Source organism: Gavialis gangeticus, unplaced genomic scaffold, assembly GCF_001723915.1.
Source record: "Gavialis gangeticus isolate Ggan-Ray unplaced genomic scaffold, GavGan_comp1, whole genome shotgun sequence".
NCBI classification, from domain to species: domain Eukaryota; kingdom Metazoa; phylum Chordata; order Crocodylia; family Gavialidae; genus Gavialis; species Gavialis gangeticus.
Window position 1 is genome coordinate 541452 of NW_017728994.1, and position 24365 is coordinate 565816.

A 24365-nucleotide genomic window follows, 5' to 3' on the forward strand; every position below is an offset into this window, starting at 1 on the left:
TTCCTGCCTATGGGGCAGGGGGCTGGACTCGATGATCTTCCAGAGTCTCTTCCAGTCCAAATGTTTATCAAATCTGTGAAATCTATGAAACAGCAAAAGTAGCAAGAGAGAACCACAGACATGTCATGTTTGTTGTGAACCTGTTAGGTGTTAGCCGTTTGGATGCGTTAGTATTAGTAAAAAGAATAGGAAAGCACTCTGTGCAGCAGAAAATGAAGCTGCTCATTACACAAAATGTTTCTCTGCCATCACTGGACGAAAGAACTAGCATTTTATACAAGGCAAAGTGCTGCTGCAGTGCTTCTGCTTTCCCTGCCTTGATTTTAAAAAGCATTGATAAACAGCAGCACAAGGTCTTCTGTTACTGGAATTTGGGGCAGAAGGTAGAACAATCAGAGTCTCTCTGTAACAAGAGTAATTCTCCTCCCTATTATGATGCCCAAGGAAGTTCTATACCAATGATATTCAACCAGGGTGCTGCAGCACACCCTGAGGTGCCTTGAAATCCTTACAAGGGCACTGCAAAGTGTTATTTAATGTTAGTACCATTAGGTATGCAAGCAAAAACATTTCACAAGATAAACCTAGGGATGTCAAATAAGAATTCATACTGTTAAAAACACTTCTGATCTATTGTGGTTTTTCCATGTTCATTTATTCTGCGTTCCCTTTATTTTTCTCTAGTCAAAAACCGAGTGAAAATTAAGAACTAACATTTTCTTTGAGTCTGTTTAGTGCCTCAACTATAAAAAGGTTCAGAATCTCAGTTCAATGCAAATCCTCCTGGAAAACAGCAGAGGGTAGCACCAATACCAATTGGTGCAATAGGACATGGGAAAAGGAAGGCAGCAGTAGGTCTGTGCAGCTGGCATATTAAGCCAAGTTTAATATCCAATATCACAAAATCAGAGGATGAGACTAAGATAATATGGAACCATCCAAGAAACAGCAAAAAAGGTCCATCTTTCTGCTTTAATTGATAATTCTGTGCAAAACATAACTACATAACTGCCCAAATGCACTGAAGTACTTGAGAGGCCACTGATGTCATTGCAGGTATAACTAGAAGAAAATGGGAGTTATGTGGGCATAAGTGAGAGTCTTGACTTGACCTTCAGAAGGAAAAAGGGCTGTTTGATTTTTATAAGTCATGTCTCTTGTAGAGTAGGTATAAAAAAAAAGTCACACTGTTTTAAAAACTATTGGAAAAGAACTTTTGGTTCATCACAAACTGAGAAACATGCCGTCTAATTCACCTTAAAAAACACATAGTGCCATGGTCAGTATACAAAAATGCTGAGGGAAGTATATAATTACTTTTCCATTTTTTCCATTTTTTAAATGGAGAAACAAGAAAAACAACACAAATGCTGATTCACAATATATTGGAAAAAAGAATGTGTTTACTGTGATGATCACAGTTGTGCGCCAAGTGTTAAATTTCTATTAACAAGCGCAACCTCAATTTTTACTCTGTAGGAAGTTGGGAAAGCTGGGATTCATCCCAGTTAATCATAGCAAAAAATGATATTGCATAATGAGTAACAATGCATTTATATGTTTTAAGAAATGATATAATCCCTCAGTGGAACACATGCACAAGGTATGATGTGTTTGCACTTATGACTTCTAAAAACTGGCAACCAATAATGCTGCTATGCAAGTCAGTTTTTATGTATGAAACAGGAAAGGACCAGAGAAAAAGCCATTTTTCTTGTGTCAGACTTGCCTGTTGCTTTAAGGCTCTCTCTACATATGCTATTTGATAACAAGGTACTTATTAGAAACAATTACATGAGAAAACTTTTCTGGTCAGCACTGCATATTAAATCCATGTCCAGGTTATCAGATACACAGTTCATGATTATATTGGTATACATTTCAGATGATTGCATATTTAATTGACTCCAAAAAACCTTTGAACACAAAATGCAAAGTACGCTTCCCAATACATTATTGCAAAATTTAAATAAACTGAATTTGGGGTTATAATAATCAAAACTCATTCTTTAGTTCAATCTAAAACCAAGATAGAGTCTCAAGTCAGACTTTTTATTTGCTCTGTATTGTCTCTTCAGTGTTAAAAAATGCGTAAATTACTGTTACAAATTCCCCTTTCAAGGGAGAAACTTCCTCATCTTGTTCCTAATGAAAAGTTTTAGCCTTTGGTAAACTGTGTTTATGTATAAATGGAAAGAATCAATTTTCTAGGCTTTTAATTGGCACAGCAATAAAACAAATCAAGTCCTGTTGTACAAAGAATTGGGACAGGAAAAACTACTGCCAGCTTGACCGGGCATTATTATGCCTCCTCATTCATTCAAAAACAAGTCACCAACGAAATGATACTGGGTTTAGACAAACACACTCCTACATGGGACATACTCTTCCCTGACATCTCCTATGCCTGTGTAATCAGCAAATTGCTTTCCTAAGTATGTACAGAAGTCTTTTATAAGTCACATAATGTAGCAATGTGAATTGTTTCTACTATTTTCCTTGAGAATACCTCTTTAACAGATATGCAGCTCTAGCTATTCTTTAAATATACTTGATTTGAGATCACATCAGGCTTCCTTAATGAGCTGAGAAGATATGGTAATGATTTTCCACAGGAATAACTGATGTTTACTCATGCTGAATTAATAAACCTCATATTCAGTGGTGAAGCAAACACATATAGCTAGGCTTGGCAGAATTCATTGTTTATAAATTAATGTTTATTTTTAAGCATTTATTTCAAATTTAATCAAAATTTTCAGGATCGAGTGAAATTAGGAGTATGAGGGGCAGACAATTTATTAATGACAAACATGACTACTGTAGGACAGCCACCAACTGAGCAACAGAGCTGCCATCTGTCCTGGCTCCTCTGGCCCGTAGCTCCATCGTCTTCTTAGTCACTTTCTCTTCCTTTGTTCCTAGTCACCTGGGGCTCCTGGGAGTTGTAGTGCAAACTGCAATCAGCATGGTTCTGCAGGACTGCTCTCCCTTTCATCACACACTTCAGCAGCCATCATTTTTCTTATGTTCCTTACTATAAATTTTGATTATAAATGATGGAAACATTTTTTCATCAGCCTGTGAGTGTGAGGTAAAAATCACTGTTTATCAATGTTTACAGATAAAAATCAAATCCTGCCAAGTCTACATATAGCATAAATTACAACTGTGCTCAGCAGAAAGTCAGGTCATAAGACGCATTTCATATTTGGTTTACCAGCTGAAAATGCAAATGGCAGCAACTTGTTATCATTAATTATGAGACTACACATTTTGCAAATGAATATTTTTAGCTTTAATTAGATAGAGGAGGTAGGAGACAAGGTGGAAATAGAAAAAAAACTCTCTAGTCCTATTTGGAGCTTGATTGTCTCCACATTTAATTCTTTCTCAAGTGAAAAAAAATATCAAATGAGAGAAAGAAGGGTGGAATGAAACTGGAACAGCTCAGGAGGCAGATAAAAAAAATAACGAAACAAGGTGGCAAAATAAGCAGAGAAGACAGGACAGTGTAATTTGAAGACAGAGACTAAGATTGGGGGTGGGGGGGAGGATAAAAAATTACCACAAAAGGCAGGGTAACTCCTCCCCCCATACACACCTATGGGTGTGCCTTTGGAGTTTATATTTCATTTTTTTTAAATATTTACTCTTAAAAAGCCTAACAATATTTTAGTAATGAAATTCAGTTTCCTTGATTTAAACAAGACTTAGGAGTAAAGAAGATTCTACATTTAGTAATCACCCTCTCCCACAAATACACACACAAACCAAGAAAAACCTAATCATTGTATTCTCTTTAATAATGAGAGGTTAGGTATATTTCATTGACTTAATTCTCCCCAAAATATCTGAAACTAACTATATCTAATCAACAAAGCCTGAAAAGTGGCTTCCTTCAAAAGTATTTAGTGTTTGGAAAATACACAAACACATGCATTTCAAAATGTTTTATCCTCACCTCCCCTGAATAACTCAACACTGAAGCATCTGTTGTTTGTTAAACTCAGGAAATTCCTTTGTTTTGCTCTTTATAGAACAGTTGAGAGTCAGTAATTAACTTGGGAAATCTGGCTTTTGTAAAATATTTTCTGCATTTTGTAAAGATATACAGGTTATTTCAGCAGCTTGTAAAAGCGCAGGACCATTAGTTAGCTAATTACATGAAAAAATATTTACAATTTGTATTATATATTAATTTACCATTCATAAAAATAACTAATCTCATTTATAGGGCTTTCCAACCATGGATTTCAAAGCTTTACTATAACAGATGAGAAACAAAGAGGTAACTTAATCCCTGAGCCTCAGTTTCTCCAACACTGAAAACCACTGGCAGAGCCAAAAATAGCCTAGATCTTATGGCTGACAAGACAGAACTTAACCATACTGCATACTTTGCATTACAATGCAACATATAACTGCCAATTTAAATAATCAGCTAGTAAAACAACAGAAAAATAAAGCAGTAAATCAAACCATTTTCATGGATGACTGAACACCACGAAAGACATCAAAATACTAGTCGGAATTATAATGTTCTTCCAATTATACAATTTTGTGGATGACAAAAATCTACCAGATACAACTGTGAAGTACCAAAACAGCAGGTCACCTTTAACAGACAAAGTCAGTACACTGAACTGTCCTACTTGAAACATATAGCCCATGGGCCAGATTCAACCCATTGAGCCATATAATCTGGCCCATGGGTTGCTGGCCCCAGCCCACAGGCTGCATGCAGCATGTGGGATAAACCTGGCACTGCACAGAGCTTTGGGGTTCAGTCTAGAGCATGTGCAAGATGAGGTGCCCCACTGAACTGGCCCTGCATACTAGTTCCAGGGTTAGTCCAGATCAGGACATGCTGGAGCCAGTGTGAAAAGCCAGTCTGGGGGAAGGACTCTGCATGCAGTGTGCCCCATACTGGCCCTCTTCTGTGTGCAGAGTACGTGGGCAGTCCAGTCCCACCCACACACTGCATGCAGCACATGTTGGCCCTGGGGCTCACTGGGGCAGCACAGGGTACGCATTGCCTACAGAGCCAGATTCCCCCTGCATGCCACAGACAGCACACACCTTGTGCCAGCCTCCCAAGCTGTGTGAGCCCCAGGGCAAGTACATGCCTCATGTGGTGCATGGGCTGGACCCGGGGGTCAGTCCCGGTCTGGTACACAGACCGACCTAGTGACCCTCATTCAGCCTTCAGGACCAGATGAGTATGACACCACTGTTTTACTTGGTTTTGGTGGATTATCCTACCAGGATTGAGAGAAGCTGCCCTGCATCACATCTTTTATCCAGTTTCTGGCATATTGGTCTGTGGATCAACAATTTTCCCTCTAAATTTTAACCCTGCTCCTCCCCAGCTTACTGTCTACTCATTTAGACGCTCATTTTTCAGTCTAGGGGATGGACGAGGGCCAGACATTCTAAAATCTGAATACACAGAGACTTGGCTAGTTAGTTTGAGCTGGCTCTCTTCCTCTTTCAGCTGTTAAATTACATTAAAGGAGGCAAAAATAAATCTAAAGCACTTTGCTAATGCATTTCCCCACATAAACAACTGCTGTGGTTACAACTGGAATCTTACATAACTGCAAATGGGATAATCCATGTAAATATGAGTAGGAAGAGAGATAAGAATGTCTCATAAAAGTGGTAATGCGCAGGGGGTGCACGTGCACCCCCTGACTGTCCGTGCTCACTGCTTAGGCAATAGGCAGGGGGGAGACAAGCAGGAGCGCTGGTCCCCCCCCCCAAGCTCTGGTCTATCGTTCCAATCCAGCTGCTTCTGGGAGTGGCTGCAGCAATGACCTGGCACTTGCTCCCAGGTCGCAGGATTGCTCATGGGGGAACCCCCCGGTTAGCAGGATCACCCACAGGGGACTCCCCCCTACTCGGAGGGAGTGGTTGCAGGGGGGACATGTGCCCCCTTGACTAAGGTGACACCAGTTGCCCATGTCTTGTAGATAAATAAAATGTGATGCAATATTCAGGAACTCTTTGGGGTAGGCTCACTCTTTCTTTGTATAGTGTTGTAAGAGTGATGTTTATAGCTGTGATGGTCCAGAAACTGTGCAAGAGGCACAGATTTCTTAGGGTGATATATCTTTGATTGGACCAACTATGTAGTTGGGATAAAGTTAGACTAGCTTTCGTATGCAAGATATTCTTCATCAGATCTCACCATGTCTTGCATTTGAAAGCTAGTCTGACTTTATCCCAACTACATAGTTGGTCCAATAAAAGATACATCAACCTAAGAAATCCTTGCCTTTTGTATAGTGTAGTATACATGTACATGTATACAACTTTGCTGTTCACCATTACTTTATTTTGGCTAGAAGGATATTCAAGTTTCTCACTCCTATCAGGCATGTGTTCTTCAGGTTATATTCCTCTACACACAAAAGTTTTTTGTTTTTCCATGTTCGTTTTATTTTTCTGCACATGCATTTCATCTCTCTGGCAAAGTCATCAGCAAACTTTATTAACACTATCTTTAATCCCTCTTCTAGGCCTTTCTTTGTAGCATCCCCAAACACAAACCCAGAATACAATACTGTAACATTTCTCTTTAGCCTTTGCTCATGGGACTTCATCCAGACTTCCATCCATATAAGAGATGTTATCCATGATTTAATTTTATATGTAAGATAGCAGAAGACCCCAAGACACCTTTTCTTTCCTTTTCAAAAAAAAAAAATATATATATTTATCCCTGTCCTTCTTAGGTTTTAGCAGAAAAGGGTTCACAAGAAGCACAGGTTTTCATGAAAGCTTTGCTTTTTACCTCTTATTTTAAGCTCCCTTAGGCCATGGTTACATGAACAAAATTGTCCCCACACAAGGAACCTAGAGGCAAAATCCTGGAGATAGCTGGTTGCAGGGAAATGTGAAGCAATGAACTGCTCCCTCTGGAAGATACTACCTTACCCCAGGAAGAATTTACCCTAAATTGAAACCCACGTAAATTACCTGAATTAAGGAGGTTTCCCCTTCAGTTTTCATATGTGGCCACAACCTTTTTCACCACTTCAAAACAGTTGAAGAAAAGATCGTTCTCTTTGTTTAAAAGATTACTTGCTTTATCAGAATAAATACTTCCAATAAATTAAACAGACAATCCATGCTGATTCCCATGTTTAAATCTGAGCACATACCAGGATGAACAAAAAAGTACTTAGTACAGAAAAAAAAGTACTATTAATTGAATTTCCTCATGCAACAGGGAGATCATGTAAGACACACTTTCACACATTCCAATGAACACTTTCACTAAGGGAATTAAAATTTTAAACCTAAGTGAATTAAATTGGTTATTTGAAAGGTAGGATAAGTAACTGGTTCACATTAGTGGACAGTGCTTTCAATACAATCTTTATTTGTTACATAATAAGGAACAAAAAGATTAGCTAATTTAAGTTCCTTTAAAACAAACAAACAAACAAAATCAGTTTAGCCAATGTGTGTCATGCGGACAATGTGTATATATAACAGTTTAGACTTTAATAATTATATGCCACATTTGTACTTGGTAAGCAACATAAAGGACTTGACCTTCCTATATTAACAGTATCATAGATGAAAAAATATTAATACTATCTTCATTTTGGATATGGAATAGCATAAAGACAGACTTAACTACTATAGACGTGAACACAAGACTGGCAGCCCCATCAAAAACTTCAAATGCATTTAAAGCAGTGTTTCAAAAGTGGGTCACAAAAATATATGAAAGAGTCATGAACAAACTTCGAAAACAGACTATACTTTAACATGAGAAAAATGTGGGAAACGATGGCTTTTCCCTTCCAGGCTGTAGGGTTCCAGCCTCCAAGGGGTTGCTTGGGACCCCTTCCATGCCTCCCACCCCACATGCTGGGGGACTGGGGGGCACCAGCAGGGCCAGGGGGCTGTTTTCTACTTAAACTATTTACTGGATTGGGACTGGCCACTGATGTTTACAAATGGGTCCTGGTACAAAACGGTTGAGAACTACTGATTTAAGCTACTTCATAATTTAAAATACACTGTTACATATGAGCTCATTTAAAACTTAAAACGTTTCCATCAAGAAAAGAAACATCACTGTTTCTAGGAAAAAACACAAGAAGATAAATCAGATTTTAAGTGTCTAGTACTAAGAAACTGCCTCATCTGTAACTTAGTTGGCTTGATTGCCCCCAAAGCCTGCTCAATATTTAAAATATTAAAGTAAAACAAACAAATATACCTTTCTTTGACTTTGCTCCAATCTTCAGCTTCGATGGCCAAGCAATCTGTGTATTTGTTTCTTCCATAATCTGTTAAAAGATTATATATATATATATTTAAAAATGTTTTGCCCTCCCCAATCATCCAACTGTTCTTTTTTTGGTTAAATTATGTCAATCCTTTTTTATGAAAGTTTAAATAAAATATATTTGAAGTAATGTGGTTAGTCATAAATTTATTTTAAGATGTAAGGTTAACTGTAAAGATTCTGTGAGAGTTTCGGGCTATAGGGAAAAAGTGCTTTAAATTCTGAAAATTGTAAACAAATTAAAGTTGAAAGTGTGCAAAGGAGAAACACCACACATTCATAAAAAGCCAGATCCATCTTAGTACAGAGGTTGTCAACTGGAAATACGTATGCCGCTGGGGGTACTCGAGACGGCCTTAGGGGGTACGTACAGATGGACGGGGACAGAGTGCCCCCATGCAGCATCCCATGCTGCTACACAAGCATCACCCACCCAGCCGGACTGGGGGCACGGGAAGCTTGCACATGGAAGCTGCCACCATTCCGCATCCAGCCGCTCGCCACCCTCTCCCCCTGTGGTCGTGGGTACACTGCTCTACATCTGGCCACTGGAGGTACAATGATGCAAAAAAGTTGAAAACCCCTGTCTTAGTAGAACTATCCCATAATCTCTAATGAATGCAGTAGCCCCTGGATAAGACTCAAGGGGCGTGTCTACACATACATTAATGCGCTTCTGCTACTATGCATTAAATGTAGTACCTCTAATATGAGGTACTAAATAAATGTACATTAGGCTGCAGTAGTGAAACTGCAAACTTTTTTAGGGACATTCAATGTGCAGTAGCCTGTTTTTACTGCACGTTAGTGTACTACCATGGTTTTTGATGTGGCACTTTAAAGCCAAGAAATTTGTTTGGGGTGCATCTACACATACATTTTTAATGTGCAGTAGCCTATTTTATTGAACATTAAAGTTACATGAACAAATGAATGTTTTAATTAAAATGTAAAATGATTTATAGTAAATCAAAGAATTTTTCAGCTTGCTTGTTTTGCATTCTTATAGATTAAGCTACTTTGGTTTGCATTCATTATTTATTTGTTGCTCCAATTTGTGTTTTAGTATTTCTAAATATTTTTTAATCTGAAAAAGAATTTTCAGCTCTGGAACAGTATTTAATCTTGAAACTTTTTTACTTATTGGTTTAGCAGTTTAAATGTTCTTTCAAGGTACTGGGGTAGGTGAACTACATCAATTTATCTCCACTGAGTCAAGTTATATATGGTTAAGTCAGTCACCTGATATTACATATTACCAAGTTAAGAACATAGTAATCTCAGTTGGATTCATTTTCATTTTATTTATATTAAAACACACACAAACACACACAAGAATTGGGAATAAGCTGAAATTTACCTACAACCATTTAGGACAGGATAGGATAGGACAGGACAGGACAAGATAGGATGACCTTGAGGACTGCTTTAATAGAAACAGTTTGTAATCCAGCAGTATAAAAAACCAAGGTCATGTACCAAGGTATTAATAAGAATTCTACTGTAAACTGAGAACTAATCTGTTGGAAACAGAAGAATAAAGAAAAAGACAGGCACAGCAGTCAATCACCTGATGACCAAATTATAGGTGATCTTGCTGTGAAAAAAAAGATAAATAGAATGCATCTGGCAAGGTACTATCAGTTGATATGGGGGAAGTATCAATTCCATTGGACAAGAGACTGCCGGGACCTTATTTAGAAGATAGTGCACAGTTCTTGTAACCCACATTCAAGAATAAAGAATTGAAACTAGAATAGATACAGAAAAGTGCTACTGGAATGATCATGGGATTAGAGATGCTGTCAAACTATCAAGAAAGGAAAAAAAAATGTAAGCTTAAGAAAGATTTTGGTGCAAGAACACATAGGGAGAGACTATCTGGAAATTAGTGGAAGATTTCTAGCCATCAGAACAATTAGAAAAGCCCTTTAATCAGAGAAGTAGAATAAAATGAATGGGGGGAGTAAGGGGACTTGATTAGTTTATAAAAACGATTAGATGACATGGCTGGTTGAGGCAGCAGGCAACTGGACTTGTTGATCCACACAGTTACACCCTCCAACACTATGTTTCCAAATAGAAGTATGTAAAATACAAGTTACTTTGTTTGGGTATGCTTTATAAATCTGAAAATATTTTTAAGTCATTTATTGAGCGAGACATTTTGTCAAGAAAATTTCCAATTGTCAACTGGAAAAAAAAGAAGAAACAAAAGAAAAAAGAAATGTGAAGCAGAGTAATTTAATACTGGTCTTGGCACTGCCTGCAATAAACAAAATAATTCCAATATTAAGGACACAAACCACTTCCAAAAGGAGAATGGAATATATTAGAAAAACAAACAAGCAAAACAAAAAGGAAAAAGAAGAAAAAAAAATACTTCCAACATTTATAGGTTCCCTATTCTAGCAGCTTCTAAGATGGAGACATTCTAATCTAATTCCTACACTTTTATTCTCTGCCCAGATCAATATAATTTTTTTTAAAAGCTTCTATTTCCAGATTATCACACCATGTGGAAAAAGTGAAAGTGTCAGCCAGGGATCGCTACGCTATACTTTCTATGGGTTAATACAGAATAATGGCATATTAAATTACAGCTGGAGGAAGACATTTCCAATGGGGTGAAATTCTATCAGCAACTTGTACATATTTTTCAAAATTCCCTAATTCAGATGCGAAGAAAGAAATCCACTAGAACAACTCTGAGCTCTAGACCTTTCAAGCTGACTTCATCCATCAGTAATTCACTCCACAAATAAAAGACTGGATCACATGGTAGCTTGACATATAAAATTTTAGTTAGCTGAAACTTGCTGAGTACAAATAAAAACAAATATTTTTCAAACAATCATTAAAAACACAGGTAAGTCAATTCCCTGATCACTGTATTAAGGTTTTACATTGACAACTCCCTCCCCATTAATGCTTTTGAGAGCCAATGCCAATATCACTTCCCTACAAATCAGTGGAACAGTCTTCAAATTATTACACTTGCAGCTGGTGTACAAAAGACTATAAAAGCTTTTTTGCATAAACAAAGGAAGGAAACAGGAGGCATTTCATTTTTTTTGATTAGCAAGAAAACTTTTTTTTGAAAATAATTACTTGACTCTCAGCCAACAAGTGCCTACTGCTTTCAGGTATATACAATAATGTAAGTTAAATCCAAAGATAATTAATTTATGGTCAACAGAATTAAGAGCCAACACTCAGAATATAGATCTGCCCAACTTCATATATTTTTCTTCTTTCTGGCCCATTCAGGAAGGAAACCTTACTTCACTGTTTGGGTTGGGAGAAAGTTTTATCCACACAATGCTTGGCTTCCAAATACACTGGAAAATAACTGACCTATTTTAAACATCATAATTTGATCTGCTAGAAAATTATTAAAATCTGAGGGGAAATACCTTCTAAGTTCAATGTTTTAGCATTGTTTTTCATGAAAAAAAGCACACCAAATGCTTCTTTCCATGTCTTTGAACAGGGGAACTTAAATTCCCAGATCTCATCCCAAGTATTCAATGACAACATTAACCCATGGGCTGGAGACACTGAAAAAGCTGGAGCCTCAGTTGATTCAATCTTGGCAGGACAGTGTAGCCTGCTTAGATTGAACCAATTTGCAAGTGAACCCATACACATTCCCATTTGACTCAGGAAATGCAGGCATATGCCTGCGGTGGCTCAGGCCAGAAGCCAGGGGGCGCTAGAGTATGCCATCAGCTGCAGGGAAGCTGTGCAAGGGGGAGCACAGCCAGCTCCTGCAGTAGTCTCAAGTGAACTGGCCAGGGACAGGGTTTAATTTCCCTCTCCTTGTGCCACCGGCATGTACCCAGGCTGGAGTCTACCTGGTGCTCCCCACTCACTGGTGCAGCAGCAGGGTGGTGAGTGGTCAGAGGCTGGCTGTCATGGCCTCCTGAGGCAAAGGAGGAAGGGGGGCGTTATTCTCCCCCTCTGCCCTCAGGGGACCGCAGGCAGGATCTGCCAATCCTGGCCACCTCTGCAGATCACTCCTTGCACATGGCGAGCAGTAGAATAAGCCTTCTCCCTGTCCCCTTCAGAAACCAGAGGGAGGGGAGAAATAAACACCCCCCTGCCTCTTTGCCTAAGGGGGCATGCTGGGTTCACAAGAAGCACAGGTGAAGGGGGAGCAACCCTCACAGGGCAGCAGCTCCTGTGATGGTTTCCTGGGGAACACAAGTCTCTTCTCCACAGAGGGACTACGATACAGGTAGAAACGGGGTGAGCAGAGCCACACCTCTGAGCTCTGGTGCCACCACTTGCCTCATGCAGCTCTGCCCACCCTGCTTCCAGCCACAGCACAGCCCCCCACTGCTGGGAAGAGGCTTGCACTCATGAGGAGTAATCAGCAGGGGCAGTGGCCGGGGCTGGCAGACCCTAGCTGCAGTCCCTGGGGGGGAAAGGGGACAGAGGGAAGAATTAACCTCCTCCCTGCCCCCTTCACTTTGGTGGGGCCATGCTGGCTGGCATCTGGGCATGCCCCGCTGGTGCAGTTGGGGGGGGGAACCTGACAAGGGCCATTCTGCCTTGCCAGGCAGACCTGGAGTCTCTGCCAGTGAGACAGGAAAGGGAGGGGGAATAAAATCCCTCACTGACTGTGCTCCCTTGGGGACCCTGCTACAGGCTGCTGCCCTGTCAGGATCCCTCCCCCTGCACTGCTCCATCAGCAGGGGTGGGAGGGGCATGGCTAGACGCTATCCCAGCATGGTCCCATTAAGGTGAAGGAGGCATGGAGGTGGTTAATTCTTCCCTCCATCCCCTCTCCCCCTCCTGGAGACCACAGTCAGGGTTTGCCTGGCTGCAGGCAAGCAGTGGAGGTGGCAACTGGGTCCCTAGAGGGAGAAGGGAAAGGGGAGGAATAATAAACTCACTCCCTGCCCTCTTCACCTCAGGGGGCTATGGCAAGCCAGTATCTTGCCATGCCCCTGCCCCTGCTCAGGCTATAGAGCAGAGGGGCAGGGCCAGCCCTGCTCTCTGGAGCAGACAGCACAGCCCAGCACAGAACTGCAGAGCATGCTGGGATGCTGGAGGACTCTGTTTTAACTTAAACCAGGAAGGGGCCTGGAATAGAAGTTGCACAAACTGGTTTGACCCAAATCAGTTAAGTCTGATACTACAGTCAACCAGGTTTATCTTAAAACAGTTTTGACCATTTTGCAACTAGTTTGTGCGCACTGGGCTTCTGTTCTGTTACAGGTTTAAACCATCTTCTGATCACTTAAACCAGTTTATGTGCAACTTCTGTCCCTAGCCATGAAGTTCAGACTCTAGGACTGGAGAAAGGCTAGAATGGTGGGCTATATTCTGTCTCATTCTCATCAAGCCCAATAAGCAAACTAGAACAAATTAATATGTAGAATAAAGGCATACTGTTAGAAAGGGCCTCAAGGGTCGTGTAAGTGTAACTTCCTGTAGAAATGCAGGATGTGCTATTCCTGTACTATCCCAGAAAACCACTTATTCAGCCTCTTCTAGAAAATCTCCAAAGAAGTAAATTTCCCAACTTGCCTGGGCAGCTGTCTTCACTGTTCTATCAGTAAGATTTTTTTTTACCTGAGACTGATTAAATCTGCTTTGCTGCAGTTTAAACCCATTGTTTTGTGGCCTGCCATCTGCAAGAAAAGAAAACAGTTATTGTCTCTTTTCTTTATGGCAGCCTTTCAAATATTTGCAAACTGCTATCGTGTCCCCTCTCTCCATCTCCTTTATGCCAAACTAAACATACCTAGATGTTTCAACCTTTCCATGCATGGCTTGCATTACAACCCCTTGATCATCTTAGTCCCTTACCTCTGGATCCTCTGAAGTCTCACCACATCCTTCTGAAATTACAGAGCCCAGAACTGTATACAATAATGTAGCTGAGGCCCAACCAGTCCTAAACTGAATATTACTATTAGCTCCTGTGACAATTATCCCATTAGTTTTGTGAAATACCTTGACACCCAATGGATGGGTGCAGCACCCATTAAAGGAGGCTATAGCTCATGCACATGTTCAAATAATCCAGGAGAATTCTCCCAGGTTTCTTTTCCTTACCTGGAGACCCCTGAACAGACATTCAAATGCCGAGCTGTTGCACAGCCAGCGGTTCTCTATCATACATCTCAGCATGCTCTGCAGGCTCCCCAGTCTGCCTGCTGACAGATGACAGCAGTGAAGAGGGTAGCCCTGACTGGCTAATCCAGACCGATACTCAGGCTGTCTCCCCCTACTGCACAACTTGGAGATTTTGAAAGGGTAAACTGCTCAGCTGGAGCAGGAGAGTCCAGCCCAAGTGACACACTGGATCCTGGCAGACATTACACTTCAGATGTGATTGCGCAGTTACCAGGCCATGTGTTCATGCAATGAATGATGCAATAAACCATGGAATAAGTCACAAAATATATTTAATAATTTTGTAGCTGATTCCCATCATGCCTTAAATTGAACATGTGGCCAGTGTGTTCCTGCAGTTGTGAGCACAAGTTTCCTGATCAGCACTTCCAGCCTAAGGAAGACATATGAGCCAACAGGCACTCCTAGTTGTAGTGCACTTGGCACCTGGCTTGTGGTGCAGGGGAATCCTAGGCTCCTTCTACACCAGCCCTAGGGTGCAATTGGGATCTTATCCTCCAACCCAACAATTGCTTCTCCTGCTATGCACGTGGCATGACAGGAGGCACTGTTCAGATGTGGGGATCAGATCCCAATTCAACTTTTAAAGGAACATCTGTCAAAGTCCACTGTTTCCCTAGATCCGTGGGGAGCCCATAGTCAACATTTGTACATAATTAAGAGATGGTCACAGAATCATAAGCAAATAGAAGGGACCCCCCCAAAAAGGTCATCTAGTCCAGTGTTTCTCAGCCCATGAGTCACAACCCAAAAGTGGGTTGCAAGAACATAGCACACAGTCATGAACAAACTTTAAAAATCCTTGGGGCTGGGGGGAGCAGGAGGCGGCCAGCTTAGGTTCCATGCCAGGAGGGAAGCATGTGCCCCCTCCTGTCCCCTCCACCGCTGATTTCTGCACCCACAGCAGGCATGGAGCTGTAGCCTGGTCAGATCAGCACAGAAAAGGCAGGAGCTGCCTCCATTGCCCAGCAGGCAGAACCCAGCATGGGAGGGAAGAGCGGGCCAGTGAGACATGTTGCTGCCACCACTGCCGAGACCCTTACACCTGCCACACTGCCAGAGTGCAAGAAGTAACAAGTGTGGGGGAGTGCTGCCTTCACCTCCTCCCACCACCAACTGCATACATGCCTGCTGAAGCTCTACCCCACTGCTACGGCTCAGCTGCTGCCACCACTCCCTTCAGGCCATGACTCTACCCTGGAAGGGAGGAGGGGTGAGGGACTGTATGGATGGCCTGAAGGGAGCAAAGGCAGCTCCTGCTCAGTCTGGCCAGGCTGCAGTCCCATGTCTGAAATCAGGGGAGCATGTGCATACCCAGCCCTGCCCCACATACTGAGGGGACAGGGCATGGGGGCAGCAGGTTGGGAGTGAGGGTCACCAGATGGGCCAGAGGTACAGGTCAGGAGCAAGGTGGCCTGGAGTCTAAAAAGGTTGAGAACCACTGATCTAAGTCCACTCCCTAGCTCAAGATACACTTGTAAGTTTCCCATTCTATTCAGGAGTTATTCACTTAGTTTGGGGGATTTCTGTTTAAATTATCAGAGTTAATTTGGCACTAGAAAAGCAGCATTTTGAAGAGATGCAAGGCTGAGAAAAAGGCTTCTCCAGTGTTGTTCTGGAGGTCAAATAAAAATATACATAAATGGGTAGGGAAGTGTAGAGCTTTCAAAACATCAAAATTCAAACATGCTAGCCTACTTAAAATTATGAACAAATTCTACAGTTGCATAATAACAAATAACTTAATATATTAAGATAACCCAAAACAAGGACAGAATGCTGGAATAGGATGGTAAGAGAAAGATGTGCTATTAGCCACAAACAGAGGAAAAACATTCACAATAAAAGTTTCAACCAATTATTCCTTCATCCCCATAATACTTTCATCCCCTTGATCTCTTTCAAACTGTATTAGGAAGAATATCCTTTTCACTTCTTCACACCAAGCCAACATGCAGAGGGTCAGACAGACATCTGATGAAGCAGGTTATTACCTACAAAACCTCATTCCTTCTGAACCAGTTAGTGTCTAAGGTTAAGTACAGACAGTCAGAAAGCTGAATTTATTCAATCTTTGCAGGTTAGTCTAAGCTGAAAAAATTGAACCAATAAGCAAATGAACAGACATTCACTTGGGATTCAGGAAATGCAGTCACATGCCTGCAGTGGCTCAAGCCAGACGCCAGGGGACGCTAGAGCACAGCTCTCAGGCACATGTTCACTTCCTCTTCTTGCTGTCAACGAGGTCTCTGGGATTTGCAGTTCAGACTCATAGCAACAGCACTCTTCAGTGTTGCTCATCACTTCCTCTTCCTGCTTCGAAGTACATCTGGGATGTCTAGTCCACAGTCATATTCTGAACCAAGTATACCAACAGGGCAGAGCAGCACTGTACTTGGGGGAAGGTGAGTTTAACCCCCCTCCCTGGCACCAGACCCTGGGGCAGGGGGGCAGTGAGCCAGCCCTCACTGCTCCAGCTAGGGAGCAGAGGGGCAGGGCCAGCCCTGTTCTCTGGCGCAGATACCACACCACAGCACAGCCTAGCCCAGCCCAGTTCATAAACTGGTTTGACCTAAATCAGTTAATTCTGATACCACATTCAACCAGGTATACCTTAAACCAGTTTCAGCCATTTTGAAACTGGTTTATGTGCATTGAGCTTCTGTTCTGTTACAGATTTAAACCAGTTTCTGATGACATAAACCAGTCTGTGTGCAACTTACATCCCTATCCTAAAGCACCACCCAGCCCTATCTTCTGCCTGACTTCAGGCTAATATGGTAAATCTCCTCTGTGATCAAACAAACAAAACCCTGTAAAACTGTAATGTTAAAGGACTATACATTCAGAGTATAGGGAAAAAGATATCTTTTCTTTTCAAAAAGAAATCATTATTGGGGGAAAAACAAATCAAGGGAAATTGGCTACTTACCTCTTTTACACTCAGTTGGAACTCACCAAATAAGCCTAAACAAACCTAAAATGTTTACTACAAATATATGTAATATCTCAGTAAATGCTACATTTCTTACCATGTTGATCACACGTAAAAGTAACCCTACTTATCTGTACAATGTTTGTGATTAGAGAACGTCAGGTAACACAGAACACCAGGTACAGACTGTTAAACCAGACTTCTGGATGCATTTAAATTTACCATGTTCAATAAGTTCATATCTCAAGCAGTAGTTGCTAGGATTTGTCAGATTATGTATTAATGAGTCTCAATTTAGTGGGCTTTATGGTATATGTTACAACTGGTTCACAAAGAACCTCTTTCATAGTTTTGGAAACCATGGACTACTACTACATAAGACACAGAAACTTCCTGCTTTACAACCTCATTACTTTCTCCAGTCATTTTTCCATCAATAAGCTGATTCTCTTTCACAGTTCTCTTAGTGGTGGAGATGGTCACTAACGAAAACAGATTATTAATGACTTCAAGTGTGCAAAATTAAAATTTGATTTCTTTTTAGAAGTGAATAGGGGATACAAATCAATCAGTATTATATTAATTTAAATTACTTTGAGAAATACCTTTCTAAGAATCCAAGTATTCTACTTCATTCTTGTAATTTGGAAAGTAAGATCACATTTGCTTAAAATCAAACACTGAATACTTTCTGATTTTCATTAGTGGCTTTTTCATACTATAATGGAACACCAAGATTTACAAAATTCCAAAAGAGAAACAGGTGAAAATTTATGATAGGTATTATTAGCAATCAAATACAAAGCCCTGAAGCTAAGTTTTCCTACAGTAAGTTTTCCTCTTAAAGCAACATTTAATTCAACTTCCTAACTGTCTCTCAGATACATTTAGAACCTAAAACACTAGCCAGCTCTAGGTATTTTTCTTTGAAACAAATTTAGAATCAATCCACATAAACTCAATAGCATGTGGCAGTGGAATGCTTTTCTTGGTCAAAGCTCAATATACAGCCACTCACTGCTGAAAGCAAGTAAGAAAGATGTAGGAAGAGATTTTTAGTTCTGTCAAACCAGCAAAAAGCAAACGCAACTAACTATAAACAATGGAGATGTTCTAAGACAACGTTCTTTCATTTGCAAAATCTATTAAGATGAATCAATCCCAGTGCAAACATGACTCTATATGTCCATGGAGTTTCATACACATACCCTGAAGTTTAATCTTTCTGAACAGATTTGAGAAATGAAAGATGGAGGGCTTCTCGTTACTGCAATTTTGTATAGGAACATGCGCACTTTGCAGGTTCTATAGTACATTACCCAAATCACATGGTCTGGGTCTCATGGAGGACTTTAATTATAGGGACATCTGCTGTAAGGCAGCACAGCAGGGTACAAGCAGTCCAGAAAATTGTTGGAGTGCATTGGGGATAATTTTTCATTACAGATGGTAGAGAGGCCAACTAGAAGAGAAGCTCTTCTCAATCTGCTGCTCACAAACAGAGGTGAATTAGTTGAGAATGTGAAAGTGGAAGGTAACTTAGGTGACAGTGTCCACAACATGATAGAGTTCAGGATCCTAAAGGGAGGGAAAAAAGAGAGTGGTAGAATAAAAAGGCACTGAACTTCAGAAAAGCAGACTTCAGCAAACTCAGAAAAACTGTTGGGAAGGATCTCTTGGGGGGCAAGTCTGAGGGGAATAGGAGTCCAGGAGAGCTACTGTACTTTAAGAAGGCCCTTTAAGGACATAGGAACAAGCTATCCCAATGCAAGGGTGCACCAAGCAGGATTTGCACCCCAGATCGTAGGAGACTTAGCCAAAATAGTCCACAGATGCTGCTGCCACTGCTTTGACCATGAGCTCTGCCCACCCCAGCACTTGCTCTTAAAGCTTGAACACCATGTCTGAGCACTGGCTGTTGCTGCAAGAGCAACTCTATGGGACTGGCTCTTGCTGCTATGGAGCAGATTCCACATGCGTGGGGCGGTGATTTTGGCAACCCTCCTATGTCAGTGACCAGGGCTGGTCCCCACTCACCTGCCCCTAGTTATGCCACTATCCTGATGCATTACAAGGATGGGAAGTACAATACGAGACCAGCCTGGGTAGACGACAAACTGCTCAATGAACTGAAACTCAAAAATAAAATTCTATAAAAAGTGGAAACTTCCTCTTATTGCTAGGGAAGAGTACAAAAGTATTGCAGGGACATGCAGGGATAAAATTAAGGTAGGCAGGGCACAATTTGAGATGCAACTGGCACAGCACATAAAGGCAATAAAAAGGGATTCTACAAGTATGTCAAGAAGAGGAAGAATAAGGAAACCATTCTGTTGCTTACAGAATGCAGAGGAGAGGGAAGGAGACAAACAGGTTAGAGTAGAAGAACAGGTTAGTTATTACTTAAGAGAAGCTAGATGCGTTTAGGTTAACAGAGCTGGATGGGATGCAACATGGTGTACTGAAAAATTGGCTGAGGTAATTTCAGAGTTTTGATAACTCCTTGATAACTCATGGAAGTTGGAAGAGGTCTTAGATGATGGAAAAGGGCAAATATAAGACCCACTTTTATGACAGGAAAGAAGGGGGATTTGGCGATTACAGATCAGTCAGACTGTCCTCAATACTTGGAAAGACCTTGGAGCAGGTCCTCAAGGAATATATTGTAAAAGCATCGAGAGGAAAACAAAGTGACCAGGGATAGCCAGCATGAATTCACCAGCTAGATTTCTTTCTACGATAAGGTAAAGGGCTCTGTGGATGGGGGTGAGGGGAGGGTGGAGTAGATGTGATGCGACAGCTGTAGATGTGCTATACCTGGACTGTAGCAAGGCTTTTCACACTGTTCCCCATGAAATTCACACTAACAAACCAAGGAAATATAGGGTAGACAAAAGTACTATAAAGGTGGATATAAAACTGGTTGGATCATCATGCTCAATGAGTATTCACCAGTGGCTCAATGTCTAGTTGGGCGGAGGTATCAAGTGTGGTACCCCAGGGTCTTGTGTTGTGTAGTATTTTCATTAATGATTTAGATAATGGAATTGAGTGCACACTTAGCAATCAAATGAAATTCAACAAAGACAAGTGCAAAGTCCTGTACTTGGGATGAAATACTTGCATGCACTTATACAGACTGGGGAATGACTAGTTAGACTGCAGTACTGTAGACCATAAGATGAATATGAGCCAAAGGTGTGCTCTTGTTGCAAAAAGCCAGAAGCATACAGGGTTATATTAACGGGAGTGTCACTTGCAAATCAAGTGAAGCAATTCCTCTACTCCATTCAGCACTGGTGAGGCCTCACCCAGATCACTACATCCAGTTTTTGGACCATATACTTCAAGGATGTGGACAGATTGGAGAGTCCAGCACAGAACAACAAAAATGGTCAGGGGCCTGGGAAGAATGATTTGAGGAAAAGCTGAAAGAGCTAAAGTTATTTAGGCTGGAGAAGAGAAGGCTGAGCAGGGTATTTGATACCTGAAGGGTGACTATAGAGAGGTTGAAGATGGGCTTTTCTCCATGATTGCAGGGGACAGGACTAAGAACAATGGCCTCAAGCTTCAGCAGGGGAAATTTAGGTTAGAAATCAGGAGAAATGTTCCGATTTTGTTCAATATCTTCATTAACAATCTGGAAGATGGGACGGATGGATTGCACCCAAAGCAAATTCGTGGATTACATGAATCTGAGAGGTATAGCAGATATGCTAAAGGGTAGGGTTAGGATTCAGAGAGACCTAGACGAACTGGAGAACTGGGCCAAAAGAAATCTCATGAGGTTCAACGAAGACAAGTGCAAAGTTATGTACTTAGGACAGAAGAATCCCATGCACCGCTACAGGTTTGGGACCAACTAACTAAGCAGCACCTCTGCAGTAAAGGTCTCGGGGGTTACAGTGGACAATAAGATGGATATGAGCCAGTAGTGTGCCCTTGTTGCCAAAAAGGCTAACAGCTTACTGGGCTGCATTACTAGAAGCGTTGCCAGCAGATCGACGGAAGCGATTATTCCCCTCTACTCTGCACTAGTGAGGCCACACCTGGAGTACTGTGTCCAGTTTTGGGCCCCTCATACCAGAAAGGATGTGGACAAGTTGGACAGAGTTCAGTGGAGGGCAACAAAAATGGTTGGAAGGCTAGGGCACATTACTTATGAGGAGAGGCTGAGGGAACTGGACTTATTTAGTCTGCAGAAGAGAAGACTGAGGGAGAATTTGATAGAAGCCTTTAACTACCTGAAAGTAGGTTCCAGAAAGGATGGAGCTAGATTGTTCTCACTAGTGACAGAACAAGGAACAGTACTCTCAAGCTACAGTAAGGGAAGTTTAGGTTGGATATTAGGAAAAAATTCTCACTAAGAGGGTAGTGAAACACTAGAACACATTACCTAGAGAGGTGGTGGAATCTCCATCCTTGGAGGTTTTTAAGGCTGTCTCGATGAAGCCCTGGATGAAATGATCTAGATCGAGATAGTCTTGCTCTGAGTCTGAGGACTAGATGACCTCATGAGGTCCCTTCGAACCCTAATTTTCTATGATTATGAGTGTGATCAAGCATTGGAACAGGTTACCTACAGAAGTTTGAAATATCCATTCCTATAAGTTTTCAAGAGCAGACTGGACAGATACTTGGCTTAGTCAGGGAAGGTTCTGTTATGAACAGGGGGCTAGAATAGATCCTTCCAGCCCTATTTTACTATATTCCTATGTAATCGCAAAGTCTGTGAGGTGGAAGGTAATCTGGTTGCAGGGCAACTGCTTTTTTATGGGTTTTTTGCCCAAGGAGAGGGATGGGGAAAATGGATATGGGGCACAAACACAGACAAGTGATGGAAGAACAAATTGAAAAGTCTCAAATATGACATCAGCAAAGCAATTTCAAACCTCTTCAGTTTCCAGGAGTGGCACAGAAGGAAAGAAACCTTGGAGGGTTCCTCCCTACCTGGAGATACCTTTCCACAGTAAATCTTATGGAGGAAGAATCAACAGGTGGCTCATCCACTCAAATAAGAAGGTTAGTGAAAGATGGCAGATTCCTGAAGGTACATGCTACTACGAAAATAGCTCTCCCATTCAACCCTGGAAAAACAAGATACTGCAAGCCACTTAGCCTTCCATGAAAACAAATGTATGGCAGGATTAGGGCTCCGTCCTCAATGGGTTCTAGGTATTTTCCAGGTATAGATAGGACACTTTTGTCTACCATTTCTTCCAGGAGAGCTGTTTTAAATTAGGGATTTAAATTATCAATTTATAATCATTATTTCAATCATATTTTTAATTTTGTTTTACATTTGCACTTTTTAGTTATTTTCCAAAATAAATGCCAGTTCTCATTGACTATTAACCAATTTGGACATGCTTATTTGTAACTAAATATAGCTGCTGTTGCAATTTAACACTTGCTTAGTTTCTTCATTTTTACATTTAAAATGCTGGGAAAGAATAATGTAATCTAACCAAATTAAAAAAACAAAATTCATGCCTGGTGTCAAGCTTCTTTCAATTGGAAACTGGAATCAGCTAATGAAGAAAGTTCGTATAAATATTGTTATCAGGTAAATGAACCCATGATAAATGTGCTGAATGCATAATTTTAACTAAAATAAGCAAAGATGATGCAGAAAGTTTAAATTCTTGGTAGACCAGGCTCAGTGATAAAATAAAAAGAAAACATGCAGAACATTTGCAAAAAACTTAGTAGTGGTTTTGTGTTCCTAATGTGAGACACCAGAAATATGCCAGACACTCAATTGCTGAGCAACCATTCTGTAAATATAAAACCTTTAAAAGGTGTCAATTGGTAGCCCAATACTTAGTCAGTAAAACATATTTAAAGTCTTTGCAAAGTAATTCAAAATATTAAAAAAAATGACTAGAAAACAAAAAAAAACCTTGAAAGTAATCACTGAAACTTTAAAAATAACACATCATGATTTTATTGTAATCCCAAAATTTAACAAGCAAGAAAAACCTGTTTTCTTCCTATTTAACCTGCTCTCCCCATTACTGCCCTGTTAACAGTGCCTATGTTCACAAAGGACTGATGCTAAAAAAAATCTCTAAAAAAATACAACACAGGTGATAGAAGTACTTTACTGAACAATGTAGAGTAACGCAGGTACAGTGCACACAGATAATGACAAAAATTCCATTATAAAGGCATTATATTAGATACAAGTTCTTGTTTCACACTCTTATTCTGAACCTGAATCCTCATGGGCAGCCTGTAGATACTTCACTGCATCTCAAAAACAGCTCATCCCTCTGTAAAATTTAATGTAATTAAAGTACAAAAGATTAAGGAACTTACATAAGATAACAGAGCAAGTCATCATCAGAGCCAGAAGTAAATTCCAGGGATAGCAATAGTGTAGGCAAGAGAAATAAATAATGTGGTAAGAGTTTCTTCATAATGGCTTTTTTCAAATATGCTCTTTCAGAAACAAGAGGTTTTAATGGGAGACTTATTCCATGGTTATAAATATTAAATCTTTTTTTTGTAGATGTGAAACACTATTGTCAAATAGTAGGGTTGTGCGAAGCTTCAGTTGCTGATTTGGCCCGATTCAGCGGCCGAATCTCCAAATCCGAAGACCCATTAATCTCTCTGAATCAAATCGGAAGCCTCCAATTTGATTCAGAGAGATTCGACAATTCAGACATAGACACAGCTTTATATGTTTTTTCTACGTACCTCAAAGTACCAGGCAGCTTGTGAACGCCGAGATGGTGGGGCAGATGGAGCATCCCATAGGAGCGCGGGGGAGGGGTCCCCAGTCCACTTCCAGGTCCGCCACTTTGCCTGGTGCCTCCTGTGTCTGGAGGGCACCCGGGGTTCCCCTGCAGCTGATGGCCGAGTCGGTGGGGGGGGTCCCTGTGCACTCAGCGGTGGACCCAGAAGTGGACCAGAAGTATTTCCGGTCCACTGCTGAGCATGCGGGGGGGGGGGGGGGGGGGG

General features: G+C 41.0%; 1 protein-coding gene and 1 long non-coding RNA gene across 3 annotated transcripts in view; one reads left to right on the forward strand and one right to left on the reverse strand.

The window, feature by feature from the left end:
* The window catches only part of BICC1 (BicC family RNA binding protein 1), a 278024-nt gene that overhangs the window by 122534 nt on the left and 131125 nt on the right, over window positions 1-24365 (reverse strand). For both annotated transcript variants that reach the window (XM_019502212.1, XM_019502213.1), the window contains exon 3: window positions 8243-8312. In XM_019502212.1, coding sequence (XP_019357757.1) covers window positions 8243-8312 — 70 coding nt within the window. The remainder of the gene's footprint in view (window positions 1-8242; window positions 8313-24365) is intronic.
* On the forward strand, window positions 8236-21757 carry LOC109287285. Its single transcript, XR_002094814.1, has 3 exons — window positions 8236-8314; window positions 17169-17171; window positions 21747-21757. It is a non-coding gene; the product is annotated as an uncharacterized LOC109287285 (long non-coding RNA).